General features: G+C 35.3%; 1 protein-coding gene across 1 annotated transcript; it reads right to left on the bottom strand.

Moving 5' to 3' along the window:
• Nucleotides 1-437: 437 nt before the first annotated feature.
• On the bottom strand, nucleotides 438-14,050 carry Commd8 (COMM domain containing 8). Its single transcript, XM_026386025.2, has 5 exons — nucleotides 13,945-14,050; nucleotides 10,216-10,371; nucleotides 6,731-6,883; nucleotides 2,402-2,557; nucleotides 438-1,348 (listed from the first exon to the last, which is right to left on the bottom strand). Exons 1-5 carry the CDS (start codon nucleotides 14,008-14,010, stop codon nucleotides 1,328-1,330), a joined length of 552 nt encoding a protein of 183 aa, XP_026241810.1. The 5' UTR covers nucleotides 14,011-14,050; the 3' UTR covers nucleotides 438-1,327.
• Between the last annotated feature and the right edge of the window lie 597 nt (nucleotides 14,051-14,647).

The following is a 14,647-nucleotide window of genomic DNA, read 5'->3' as shown; positions in this document are numbered from 1 at the left end:
ACTGGTCCAAAATGACCTAAGATTTTGCACAAGAAGGTAAATCAAGAACTACACTAAGCACACTCACTGTTTACTTCAGCTGGTACATTTTTCATAACCAAAATGTCTAGATGAAGCGAGCATCAAACACATTGTTAACTCTCTGGACCAAGCTCCTTTTCTAATTGCTAACTTATAATGACTGGCATAGTACACAATACACAGACACATTTTGAGTAATACTGCTTAGATCACACTCACATATTTACTAAAATGCTCTAAGTCTATCCTCACCTGTATGATTAGAGGTGAAGATATACTTATCATCCTGTCATCCTCTGGACATCTCAAAGGATAGCCTGATACTTTAATGCACCACAAAGCTTGCAAATAGTAGACACCACTTAATTATGCATTGCGGACTTCTGAATATGTAGAAAGTTATTTGAAACAAAGTAATACATAAAAATGAAACATGACACTTTTTATTTGTTCAGAATACTTATTTTTAAAGTTAGCTGAGGTTAAAAATTTTCTGTTTTCCACTGTATTTGTAACATCCAAAAGTGTTAAGTTCATTATTAAGAATTTATAACAAAAGGGGACCTGTAGATAGTCTTTCCTGATACCCCAATAACAATATATACACTACACAATGACATCTAATCAGAACATAGTCTCCCAACCAGACATGGAAATGCAGAAATAGTAATGTTATTTTCATTTCTGTGTGTTCCAGATTTAATTCATAGAATCTATAAACTCACATAAATTTTGAATTATTTTGTTTTTTCATGTCTGATAAAGACCCTTTCTCTAAGAAATTTTATATTTTATAATCTTTTCTTTGAAATATGAGAAAGATATGAAATCTCCTGAGTTATAAATGCAGCTTATACATTCTTTTAAAAAGTTATTCTTAAATATCACAAATTAATTATATATCCATAATACATGTCTTTTCTAGTCACATAATTTTTAAGCAATATTCAAGTATGTTTGTGCTTCTGCATGTTTACATTACTTTATAAGCTATTTTTACCTTTCAATAAAATTTTATCTACACAAATTTCTCAAATACTTAATAAATGAGACAAAACAATCATTATGAAAATATAAACTGCAACTACATCTTTTTCATCTTTCATTTTGTCTATTTCCTATCTACCAAGTAATTTCCTGTTCCTTAGGGAGGCTGGTAGACTTTTATCTTTCAAATCTCAGCTCTGCTGCCCTCTCAGCCTGGTGTAGAGTCAATACATCTCAGGGGTCTTGAACACACAGCATTCACTCTCCCATATCAAGTGTTGCAGTGACATCTGATAGCTTTGGTAGCCATTATTTCCTGTTATTTCAACTGCAGGACCACCTTAAAACATAAATTGGAAAGGAAAATATCAGGTTATACTAGAATGATGCTGATGTATGCTAAATAAAATGCTCTGGAGTCTGTGAAGAGGAGATAGAGAATTTGTAACAGTAACTGCTGGTCCCTGCCTGACAGGGTCTGTGGCTCCACCACACCTACTCCACATATTTCAGCCCCATCCAAAGGACAGCCACCCCTGAACTACCAATTCGGTTTCTGAGCCTATGAACCAATCATGAGGAATTAAAATGTCTAAATAACTGCAGAGTATGGAAAAAAAGTTGGTATTTATCAGTTTTTTTAAAAGGTGGGACCAGGAAGTATATTGGCAGCCAGAGAAGTGCGTAAGAATAATTAAGACTTAATTACTGAGACTACATCACATGAGACACTGCTGAGGAAAAATGAAGGAATATACATATACAAGGATCATTAGTGTTATTTCTTCTTCACAGCAATAGTTTCTGCTGTTTAAGTATTATCTTTTGCATTTATTAAATACTAGTGGTTATTGTTATTTAGCTACTGCTTTGTAAACATAAAATTTTTACACATTCACTACTTCTATCTCATCTTAACCTGATTTTGTCATAACTACATGTCGTATTTTATCTCCCATATTTAGAGGATTACAAAAGCAATTTTCTTTCATTTTTCCAGTTAAATCAGTTAAATAAGACATTATTTTTCAGGACTATAACTATTTTTAAACCTAAAAACTCTTCAGAACCAACTAATTTCATAGTTTCAATGTAAAAAAAAATTTAATCATTAATGAGCATTAAAGCAAAGCAAATCCATCTGTTAAAAATAACATAATTTTCTTTCAAAAATAATTACTTGGTAAGTTATGCCTCAAATTAAATACCAATTACAATTAATTTAATGTCTAAAACTAGAGATCAAGTTTATGAACAAGTATCTTCTGTACTCGCATAATATCAGGGAACAGAAAGACACTAAGAGTGAACCCAAAGTTTTTCTTTTATTGCTCCACATGTATCAATCAAAACTTAAAATATTTAATCTATATGATAAAATTAAAACAAATACCTTATTAGCTGCTTCCAAGGAATTTATTAGATTCTGCAGCTCTTCTTTACTCATTTCAACTGAATATGGTTTTACTTCACCATTTTCTTTTACATCTAGATGAAGGTTTAAGAGTGGCATTTGTAAAGTAGCAATCTTGTCACTAGAAAGTGCAAGCTGTTCAAAATGAGGAAAACAGTAATTAATAAATACTATAAGGGATGATACTAAGTATGCATCAGAGCTTATAAACAAGACATTTTTAAAAAGAAAACAAACTCATTTCAAAACAATACATATTTGAAGCATAGAAAGAGAAAGAGAATAAATGAAAGAGAGGAAGTAGGTAGGCAGGGACAACCAGTGGCAGGAGCTTAGTCTGGCTTAACAAGTTACACTTTCTTTAGGATTGTAATTATTGTTTTAATCATAAGAATTATCAGGAGTACAGAATGGGTCCATTGCAACAAGAAACAGAACTCTTTTTTTTTTTAATTTTATTTTTTTATTTTATTTTTTTTATTGTTGGTGGTTCAAAACATTACATAGTTCTTAATACATCATATTTCACAGTTTGATTCAAGTGGGTTATGAACTCCCAATTTTACCCCGTATACAAATTGCTGTATCACATCAGTTACCCTTCCATTGATTGACATATTGCCTTTCTAGTGTCTGATGTATTCTGCTGTCTGTCCTATTCTCTACTTTCCCCCCTCCCCTCCCCTCCCCTTTTCTCTCTCTACCCCTTCTACTGTAAATCATTTCTTTGATTTGTATTATCTTGTCTTACCCCTCCTTTCCTCTTATATGTCCTTATGTATAACCCTGAGGATCGCCTTCCATTTCCATGCGATTTCCCTTCTCACTCCCTTTCCCTCCCACCTCTCATCCCTGTTTAATGTACATCTTCTTCACAAGCTCTTCGTCCCTACCCTGCCCTTGTTTACTCCCCTTATATCAAAGGGGTCATTTGGTATTTGTTTTTTAAAGATTGACTAGCTTCACTTAGCATAATCTGCTCTAATGCCATCCATTTCCCTCCAAATTCTATGATTTTGTCATTTTTTAATGCAGAGTAATACTCCATTGTGTATAAATGCCACATTTTTTTTTATCCATTCATCTATTGAAGGGCATCTAGGCTGATTCCACAATCTTGCTATCGTGAATTGTGCTGCTATGAACATCGATGTAGCAGTGTCCCTGTAGCATGCTCTTGTTAGGTCTTTAGGGAATAGACCGAGAAGGGGAATAGCTGGGTCAAATGGTGGTTCCATTCCCAGCTTTCCAAGAAATCTCCATACTGCTTTCCAAATTGGCTGCACCAATTTGCAGTCCCACCAGCAATGAACAAGAGTGCCCTTTTCCCCACATCCTCTCCAACACTTATTGTTGTTTGACTTCCTAATGGCTGCCAATCTTACTGGAGTGAGATGGTATCTTAGGGTAGTTTTGATTTGCATTTCTCTGACTGCTAGAGATGGTGAGCATTTTTTCATGTACTTATTGATTGATTGCATGTCCTCCTCTGAGAAGTGTCTGTTCAGGTCCTTGGCCCATTTATTGATTGGGTTATTTGTAATCTTATTGTCTAATTTTTTGAGTTCTTTGTATATTCTGGTTATTAGGGCTCTATCTGAAGTATGTGGAGTAAAGATTTGTTCCCAGGATGTAGGCTCCCTGTTTATCTCTCTTATTGTTTCTTTTGCTGAGAAAAAACTTTTTAGTTTGAGTAAGTCCCATTTGTTGATTCTAGTTGTTAACTCTTGCGCTATGGGTGTCCTATTGAGGAATTTGGGGCCCGATCCCACAGTATGTAGATCATAACCAACTTTTTTTTCTATCAGATGCCGTGTCTCTGATTTAATATCAAGCTCCTTGATCCATTTTGAGTTAACTTTTGTGCATGGTGAGAGATAGGGATTCAGCTTCTTTTTGATGCAAATGGATTTCCAGTTTTCCCAGCACCATTTGTTGAAGATGCTATCCTTCCTCCATTGCATGCTTTTAGCCCCTTTATCAAATATAAGGTAGTTGTAGTTTTGTGGATTGGTTACTGTGTCCTCTATTCTGTACCATTGGTCCACCCGCCTGTTTTGGTACCAGTACCATGCTGTTTTTGTAACTATTGCTCTGTAGTATAGTTTGAAGTCTGGAATCGCTATACCGCCTGATTCACACTTCCTGGTTAGCATTGTTTTTGCTATTCTGGGTCTTTTATTATTCCATATGAATTTCATGATTCTTTTATCTAAGAAACAGAACTCTTAAAGAAGATTAAAGATACCAAGATTATTACTATTGGTGTATACAGATAAATGAGACTAAAAATACTGGTAAAATCTCAAATTAAGATGCTTAACTACTTCATCATCAGCCATCTATTAAACTATTAATAAATGTCATCAACATGTCATTTCCAATTAGTACCACTCAACAAAACCATTGAACATATTTACCTCACTACTTAGTTTCTGTCTTCAGAGTGTGTGTATATCCTACAGAAATTGAGACTTAAATACAGTATTAATGGTATTAGTACTTTTTGAAACAAGCGCTGTAACTTCATTTGAGATAACAAAGGGAAATTCAATTATCTGGAATCTGAGCCAGAAAACCCTACAATCTTTATTTGGAGTACTCCCTTTTAGGGGTGCACGCGGGGTGGGGGTGGGGGGCGTTAGTTGTGTAATGGTAAGGAAAACATTCCCTAACAAGCAACATCAAAGTACCTTTCTTGGGGTACTAGAGGAGTTAATCCTCACATATCTCCACTCTCTCTCCCCAAAATAGTACTCATAATATGTGGGATTTTGGAAGTCTCACCTTCTGGTTGTCTACCTTACAGATAATTCTCCTCAATATTTTCAAAAGGTAGTTTCTCACCCTATGTCTGAATACCACCAATGATGAGAAGCGAACTACCTCAAAAAGTGGTTAGAATCACTTCCAGATACTCATAGTTGTTAAGTTCTTCCTTGGGTTTAATTCAAACCCATCTTACTACAAATGATACACTTTTGCCCTTGTCCTAGTCTCTGGAGTCACTGAGCACACACTTATTCCCTTATCCATGACTTTTGGATTTTTGAAAATAACTATCGTGTTTCTACTAGATTTCATCTTTTCCAGGGACATGGTCTCATGAGTTTTAAACCAATTTCACAAACCATGATTTTAAATTTCTGGTCATTCTTTTCTAGCTGAGTTCCAATTTGTTCAAATATCTCTTAAGTTTGGCGTCCAGAATTTTTAAAAAATTATTAAACTAACTAAAAAGATTTAATAGCTAAAAACAGAATCTATGAGAACTATCCCTTGCTTGAAACATTGCATTTCTACTAACAAACCATACTGAACCAACATCAGTTAAACTACATTTTGGTAAACCAAAACCACCAAAGATTTCTCATACATGCTGCAGTTAGCATTTCTACCCTATCTTTCATATTTATGAAAACATAAATCAAGTAGACTTAGACGATCACTGATTAGTTTATTTTGCTTCATTTGGTCCATCAGTATAATAAGAGGTAAAATAATTTTAAACTTTGATTATATATTTACTATATCTTTCATGTCACTCTCCAATTTGATTAGCATAATATTCATAAAAATGTTAAAGAAGGCTGGGCCAAGATCAGAACCAGACTTTCTTGTCTAATACAATTCATCTATCTTTGTATAGTTATGTACACAGTTACAAACCCATCTGTGTTACGTTCCCAACTTTGTCTCCCGTTAGCCACAAAGACAATAGGAGGCACTTTATCTAGGGTCAAGATAAAAATCAAGGAACACAATATATTTGTTTTCTCCTCATCTACGGGTCTAAGTCCTTTATACAGGATGGGAAATTGATCTGTCATTGCTCTTTATTAACCATACTGGTCATGATTATCTTCAAAATGTTTCAAAACTACTGTTTTAATAACACAACATAGATCTTCCTCCCAGAAGTAGAATCACATTTATCAATCTTTAGAATGCTATAAAGTCTAGAAACCTCTGGCTAAATATATATAGTAAATATATATATTGCCACACTATTTATGATTTACAGGTCTTAAAAGATGTATAGGTATAGTTAAATTTACTATTAATGCATTGCTACTGTTCATGGTTTCTTGGAGTATTTTACACCCAAGCTAACGCAAAAGATTTGTTAACTTAAATCATTTTTGATATCTCTTTGGAACAATGCCTTTTTAAACTAAAAGAAATTTTAGATATATATTATAAAAAAAATAGTTCCCTATATACAAAAAAATGAAACAAAAAACATATATACAAAGATTTCTCATACATGCTGCAATTAGCATTTCTACCCTATCTTTAGATTCTCACCTTTAACTGCCAATCAAAATCCTGTAATTGGGCAGAAGAAATATCAACTATTTCTCTTAAAAGAACTTGCTTGATTTCATTTTTCCTACTTTTCAAGCATTTCATGATAGCTTCTTGATGAGATGAATTCAAATGATTCAATTGCTGAACTGTCTACAAAAATAAAAATAAGTGGTTAGAATATACATGAAAGGGTCTTTCTGCTTAAAATGTAACATAGTTCCACTCTCCTGTCACACACTTTTTAAAATGATAGTGAATGAAAAAAAGAAATAATACTTTTATAATCATGTAAAGAATAAGATGAGACTGGATAACCAGCAAATAGGTTTTAACAAATTCCTATAAAACAGATAGCAAAGAAAAATGGCTGACTGATAAAGCAGCATGGAAGTAAATACACCTGAGAGCAAGAAAGCTGACTGAGCTCAATTAAAGCACCAAACAACACTGCTCTCAAGGCAAGAAGCATAACAAGAAATAGAGAATAGTAAAATGGCCATTCAACAGAAAGACCTAACAGTAATAAATTAATGTGTACATAATAGCATAGCTTCAAAATAGAGCAGCAAAACATGGCAGTTCTAAAAAGTGAAAATTACATTCATAATGAGAAATGTTATCAGAACTCTTAGTAACTGTCAGAAAAACATTTTTTAAAACTTAGCAAAGATAGAAAAGATTTAAAAACACTAATTGAGATACAGAATGTTGTACCTGACAAGTGTTAAATAAACAGTGTTTTCAAATGTTTATAGAAGATTCACCAAAATAAACCATATGCTGAGCCATTGTAGCAAACCATGAAGGACTGAAATAATACTGTTTGAATTTTTTTATTACTGTAGAACTAAATCAAAACTGGTAAGATTATAAATGTTTCCAAATATTCAAAAATTAAGCAACTGAATTCTAAATGAATAGTCACAAAAATTCTTCCAGAGAACAGGAAAAGGAAAAAATGCTTCCCAAACCCATTCCATAAGCCCAGAATAAAATTTGATAAGGGAATTTCAGAAAAAGAAAAACCACAGGCCATTCTCACTCAAATATAGATGCAGAAAACCTAAACAAAATATTGGTGGAACAGAACCAAGAAATACATGAGAAAAGAATACATCCTGACCAACTAAAATTTATTCTGGCAAGTGAAGTTTAAGTTTAGTTTAACATTCAAAGATAATCACCACATTAACAAAATGAAGGTGAAAAAATAATAAGTTCAGAAAAAAACAGTTAATAAAATTCAATATCCACTCATGTTAAAAAATTATCAGCAAAGTTGGGAATATAAGAATCTTCTTTAATCTGAAAATTCTTATATAAAGTGATACAGTTAGCATACTAAGTGGTAAAAAAGTATTTGCTTTCTCCCTAAGGTCAGGAGTAAGATATGTCTACTATCACTGATTTTTGTTCCCCCCCCCAACACTGTCCTAAAGGTATTAGCCAATGTAATAAAGTAGGAAAAATAAATAAAAAGTATTAAAATTTAAAAAGAGAGTCTCATAAATCCTCTCACCCTTAAAAACTTTGAATAAGATCTACAAGACTAAAGAACATCAAAAACATCACTTAATTAAAAATAAATACCAAAAATATTGGCAAGATCTCCCTACTAAAAACTATAAAACAGTAAGAGACAAGAGTAAAACTAATAAAATATAAGAAAGGATATGCTACTTTCACAGACTAGAAAATTAAATATTGTTATCAATTCTCCTCTAAAAGACATAGAGATTCAGTGCAATACCCATTAAAATGCCAACAGATATTTTGTTTTTGTTTTTGTTTGGGGAGGTCTGGTTAAAACTGATAAGCCTACTCTAAAATGTACACAAAAACAAAGAGGATGTAGACTAGCCAAGACAATCTTGAAGAAACAGAAGTTGATATCTTATACTAGATATCAAGACTTAGTGTAGTTTTATCTCTATAGTAATTTCAGCAGTGCAGAACTAACAAATAGAGACAATGTAATACAATAAAGAGTCCATAAATAGATCCCCTCACAGGGCGACCTGATTTACCACAAAGGTTGCACAGTAATATTGTGAAGAAGGATGCTCATATCAATAGAAGGTAGTGAGTCAAATGTATATTCATACAGAAAAAACTTGAACTTAACCCATCCTCCATATACAAATATTAATTCAAAATTTATCAGTGATACAAATATGAGAGCTAAATCAAGCCTCTATGAGAAAACATACCGGGATATCTTCATCTCTTCCAGGCAAATATTTCTTAAGTAGGTCAATGATAGCACTAACCACCAAAAAATAGAAACTTGACTTGATTAAAATTCAGAACGTCATAAAAAAGACACCATTAAGAGACTGAAAAGTCACGTAATAAAGATATTTAAAGTATATAAATACATCTAACAACTCATTTCCAGAGTTAAATTCTAATCAATATGAAAATAAACAGAACTCCAATCTCTTAAAAAAGTGAGCAATATATATAAATATGTCCAAATGATCTTTGACAAAGATACAAAAGCAATTCAGTGTAAGAAGGCTCTCCCACAACCCTGAAATTTCACTTCAAGACGTCTACTGTACAAAAGCTGGCATAGGCATGTACAAGGAGACAAATACATCTGCAGCCAGCACCACTTGGAGTAACCAAAGAGGCAACAACCTAAGTGTTAGCAGGGGCATAAATAAATAAAATTTAATTCCTATCAACCAACAGTACAAGGGGATGAAACATATATACTAAATTCACTTTCAACAACAAGATAAATCTAAAATACAATATTACATCAAAAACAATTTTCAATTGAATACACGTTATCATTTAAAAACCATACACTTAAACATACCAAATAATTGCACATACTGCTTAAGAATGTGAACGTACATACAATATGGAATACAAAACATGACCACCACCTTCAAGAATAGTGATCTCGGGGTAGGGGTTTGTGGCTCAGTGGTACAGCACTTGTCTAGCACACATGAGGCAGTGGGTTCCATCCTCAGCACCACATTAAAAAAATAAAATCAAGTCATTGTGACCATCTACAACTAAAAATAAAAAATGAGTAGTGATCTCTAGATGAGAGTGGCATATTCTATTGAGGAAGGAGAGTATTTAGGTTATCTGTTAAGATTTATTTCTAAAACACATAATCCAGAAACATACAAAGTAAAATGTTAAAAATTACTTAAACATGTTTCTGGAGACATAGGTATTGGTTATCTAACTTCTTATTTTCTTCTAAATGCTTTAAATGTTTCACAATTAAAAGAGTAACAACAAAACAAAAAGAATTAACAACCAAAAAAGGGCCAAACACCAGAAATTCCACAAAAAAGATTTTCCATTTACTTACAAATTATGAGGTTTTGCTGTTAAATTCAGTACTTACCAATAATGGCCCTTGTATTATATGGTGCTCTAAAAACCAACTTTAAAAAAATAAAAATATCTGGGCATTATTCATTATGAGGTATAGAGATTTAGAGTGAACTTACCTCTTCATCAGATAAATTTTTACCAACAAGAGCTTTAAAAAATTTGGTAACATCTTCTAAAACATTCATCCATTCTGTTGAATCCCAAACACTGTGGTAGTCCTGGTAGAGAGGATAAGCTCGACCACAGAAGCCATCAATTATTTTGTGAAGTAGCTAGAGAAGAAAAAGGGAAATAAATGTACTTATCAGTAAAATTATAATGGAATTCTCTTCCTCACAGAAAACAAATGTTGGAAGATTCCTGCTATCTGCAAGAGCAGCTGAGACAGAACTATAATCTTTTTAAGATTATTCTTATAAATTAAAAATTAGAGTTCTCCAAAAATCCTAGACTTTCCCTTATTATGTCCACCATCAGAAGCTTAAATAATTTTCAAGGTATAGTGTTATTTTTTTCGATATTCCCGGAAGGAAGATAGTTTATAAAAATTTCACCTAAGGATCCTTACACATATTTATATCCATGAGCAAAGGGCATGCCTTTTTCATTGAAGTCTTTTATTGTAGCTTTACAATCTTCATTTTGCTTTGCCCCCATTTTCACAACAAATTTACTATTTTTGCTCTATTCCAAGAAGACCCTCAGAAACGTTTTTTTCCTTTTTTGAATTCCTCTCCATCTACCTTAATTATCAGTAATTGAAATTCCAACACATAAATAAAGACTGAGTTTTAGAACAAAATTAGCTAGTGTGAATTTTAGTCCCACTACTTGCTAGTTTTATTAAAACGTTTTGTGTCTCTGCTTCCTCAAGTGCAAAATAAGTATATCATCTACCCTTACCATGCTACATGAATTCCATAATACATGCAAATCACATTGCATATTCTTGGTAACATTACTAAGTCTCTATTATTCTTATATTTGCTACTATCACTCTTAAGATTATTCACGCATTCAACATATTTGAGTACCTACTATACCAGAACTATTCTAGGCAAAGATTAATATGATTATTTCATAAGATATCTGAACCTTATAAAAGCAATATCTGAATTTGCATAACTTGGAAATAGAATTTTAGTGACAAATCTTCCAACTCTTTCTCTCCTGGATCATATTCTTCTCCATTTTAAGAAATAATTCTTTCCCCATAAAATCATGTGTATCTGAACAGAAATGAGCAACTTCTATTTCCTCACAATAGCTAATGCATGATAAATCGGATTTTTATGTACCATGAACCAACCAACATACTTGATTTAAAATTCATTCCAATTTCTGTACATATATTCCATTGTATCCTATACTATCCCCATGCTTAAGCAAAACCCAGAACTCGAACTGAAAAGTAAAGGTGCTACATTTTTTGGAAATTTTTAAAATGAATTCATGTAATAAATACTATATTGCTATTATTCACTAAGGTAATGGAAATACAAAGAAAAGATAACGATAATAGCTACCATTTGTGGACCCCTAAGCACTTTAGTGATCCTCCACTACAACCTTATGAGGTTAAGTATAATGATTATTCCCATTTTACACATGAGAAAACTGGGAATAAATAAGATGAGGCCCTACCATAACAGGGCTTTAAAAGTCTATTTCAAAAAAGCAGATATTTTAATAAATAAATAAGTGCATTTAGAATAACAGGGGCTATAACAGAAGTTTATAGAAGATGCAAAAGAGCAGGGAGAGGAAGCAAGGAAGAGGCTAAGTCTTTTGTTGTTGCTGTTGTTCCTTCTAGGTGTACATGACAGTAGAGTGTAGGTTGATATATTATACATACATAGAATAATTTGTCCCATTTAGGATTCCAATATTGTGGTTGTATATGATGTGGAGTTACATTGGTCACGTACTGTGTATATAAGGATAAGAAAGATATGTTCAATTCATTCTACTGTTTTTTTCTATTCCTATTCCCCTCCCTTCCCTTCATTCCCTTTTGTCTGCTCCAATGAACTTCTAATCTTTCCCTCCCTTGCTGTGGGTTAGCATCCACATATTAGTGAGAACATTCTGCCTTTGGTTTTTAGGAACTGGCTTATTTCACTTAGCATGATATTCTCCAGTTCCATCCACTTACCGGCAAATGCCATACTTTCATTCTTCTTTTATGGCTGAGTAAAGATGAGCAGGTGGCCAGGCAAGCAGAAACAAGAAAGGCATTTGCCATCACACATATACATAGGATGAAAGTGTAAAACACCACTGATGGACTTGGGATTAGGGGGTAATTTGTGAGGTAGGGAAGGGTGAGAGAAGACAAGGCTAAAAAGGTAGGTGGGGTTCAAATCATAGGAGGTCTCACACACAATGCAAAAGAGTCCAGGCTGCCATCTGTGCTCAACATTCAATGGGAAGCAACTAATTTACATGTTCAATAACAGGATAGGAGCTATAAAGAGAGAAAAAGAGAAAGAACAGACCAAACCCAACCGCTGGACTCTCCATCCCCACACTCTTCTCTTCAGTTTATGACAAGAAATTAAAGGAACATTAATTGTTAAGGACACTCAAGATGAGGTAGTAGAGGAGCAAAAATGATGTGAAAAGAGAAGCAAGGATGAAACCTAGAATTTCAAGTTGAGTGACTGGGTACATATCACCAAGCAAAAATAAGGCAGTAGAGGGAGTAGGACCCCAGGAGAGGAGCTCAGCCAAGGACACAATGAATTTGTGATCACTGTAGCAAAAGCCTGACTCTCAAGGAAGAAATTTTGGATGGACCCAGCAATTTAGGAGCCACCAACACTTCTGGTAGTAAACGTTATGGACCTTATCTGAGAAGTGGATAGAATGAAAGCAGGAGAGTGGACGGTCAGAAGGCTCAGTCAATAGATCTAAGCAAATGTTTCAGTTTTACCATTTACTGGCTGAACAATCTTGGAAAAATTGCTAAAACCCTCTGTTGACATTTCAGTTTCCTCATTTGTAAAACCACCCAAGAGTTGCTTGATTTTCTTGATCCTGGCAGAAGAGAAGTTAATTTCCTTGTTTCCCCTCCACTCCCCACTATAAATGGAACAAAGGAGAAAGAAAGGCCAAAACTGCCATCATAAAAGATACTCCAGCAGGACACAAGCCATGTCTCCTCCCCGGTTTACTCAACCCATCAGGATACTCAATCTATTGTACACTTCAACAGAAAACTTGCTGAACGAATAAGCCAGTTCTTCATAGACTGGAGGTGTCAATAGATACTTCACCTCTTGAGACCATCCTCACTGGTTATTTTTCATCCTTGGTAGTGCTTACTTAGTTTTTTTGTTTTGTTTTGTTTTTCTGTCGCCCTCAAGGTGGCAGGGTCGGCTCCAAGTCACAACATATCCCTAGCACCCAGCAAAGTATCGGATGCCTAGAATGCAGGCATTCCGGAGGTCTGTGTTTAATGAATGAATGACGTGTGCAGGAAGAGGATGCAAACCACCGACTCCACAGCAAAAGCTTTCAAAGAGTTTTGGCCACTACCCGGCACAGATCAGGAGCCCCGGACCCCTGGGAGCAGGTGGGCCTCCCCACAGGGGCTCGGGCGGCAAGGTACCACATCTGCCCGGAAATCCTTTAGGGCAGCTGAGCCAAGCCTAAGAGCCAACGTGGCACCCCAAGCTTCGGCCTCCCAGGGTCCCCAGAGAAGGCTGGGGCCCGGCCACTAGGAATTCCTTCCCTTTTCCCCACTTCCCCGGGGAGCCCGCGAAGGCGCCTGGTGCCACTCCGCCGACCAGCGCGCCAGGTCGCCGGGCAGCCGGGGCCGCCGCCGCTTACGCCCCCCTCACCTGCGCGCCCCGCTCTGGGGGCAGCTTCTGCAGCCGCCACAGGGGCGTCCCCTCTTCCGGCTCCATCCCTGTGCAAAGCTGGGACTGGGTCACGTGACCAGGCCGAGTCTCGCCGCCGCCGCGACGGTCCTCCCACGTGACTCTCTCTAGGGTGGGGCGGGGCGGGCGCGGAGCCACAGAAGTCCTTGTGCGCGTGCGCAGAGACACGGCCACGGATTTCCCGTAATCAAGCGGAATCTTTCCCTTGTGGTGGGACGTTGCAGGCGCACCCTCGCGTTGCTCCCTGGAAGGTAGCTTCCCAGGTCTCTCTCATCGCGGTTGTGCCTGTGCTCATTGAACTTTCGGCTCGCTCTTTAGAAAACCGTCTGTGTGGGTAACCATATACTGTATTTGATTGAGCCCAAGACAATTAATTGCCCCAGAATTTTGATATATATCGCTTATTAAAGCGTGCTAATTTAAGGTCTTATCCTGAACAAGGTTCTTTATGTAGATTATCTTAAGAAGAAGGAACAATTTTCATCCCCATTTGTAGAGAACAAACAGGATCCGAGATATCACTAGTGTTATCTGATGAAGCAAAAATACCAAAAGTCAAGTTAAACGTGAAATTTCAGATAAATAACGAATAATGTTTTAAGTATGACCTAATGTTAAATGGATTATTCCTAAACTAAAAAGATAATCCGATATGTAAATTTAG

This window comes from Urocitellus parryii, chromosome 10, assembly GCF_045843805.1.
Source record: "Urocitellus parryii isolate mUroPar1 chromosome 10, mUroPar1.hap1, whole genome shotgun sequence".
Classification (NCBI taxonomy): domain Eukaryota; kingdom Metazoa; phylum Chordata; class Mammalia; order Rodentia; family Sciuridae; genus Urocitellus; species Urocitellus parryii.
This window is presented reverse-complemented; position numbering and strand designations above follow the sequence as displayed.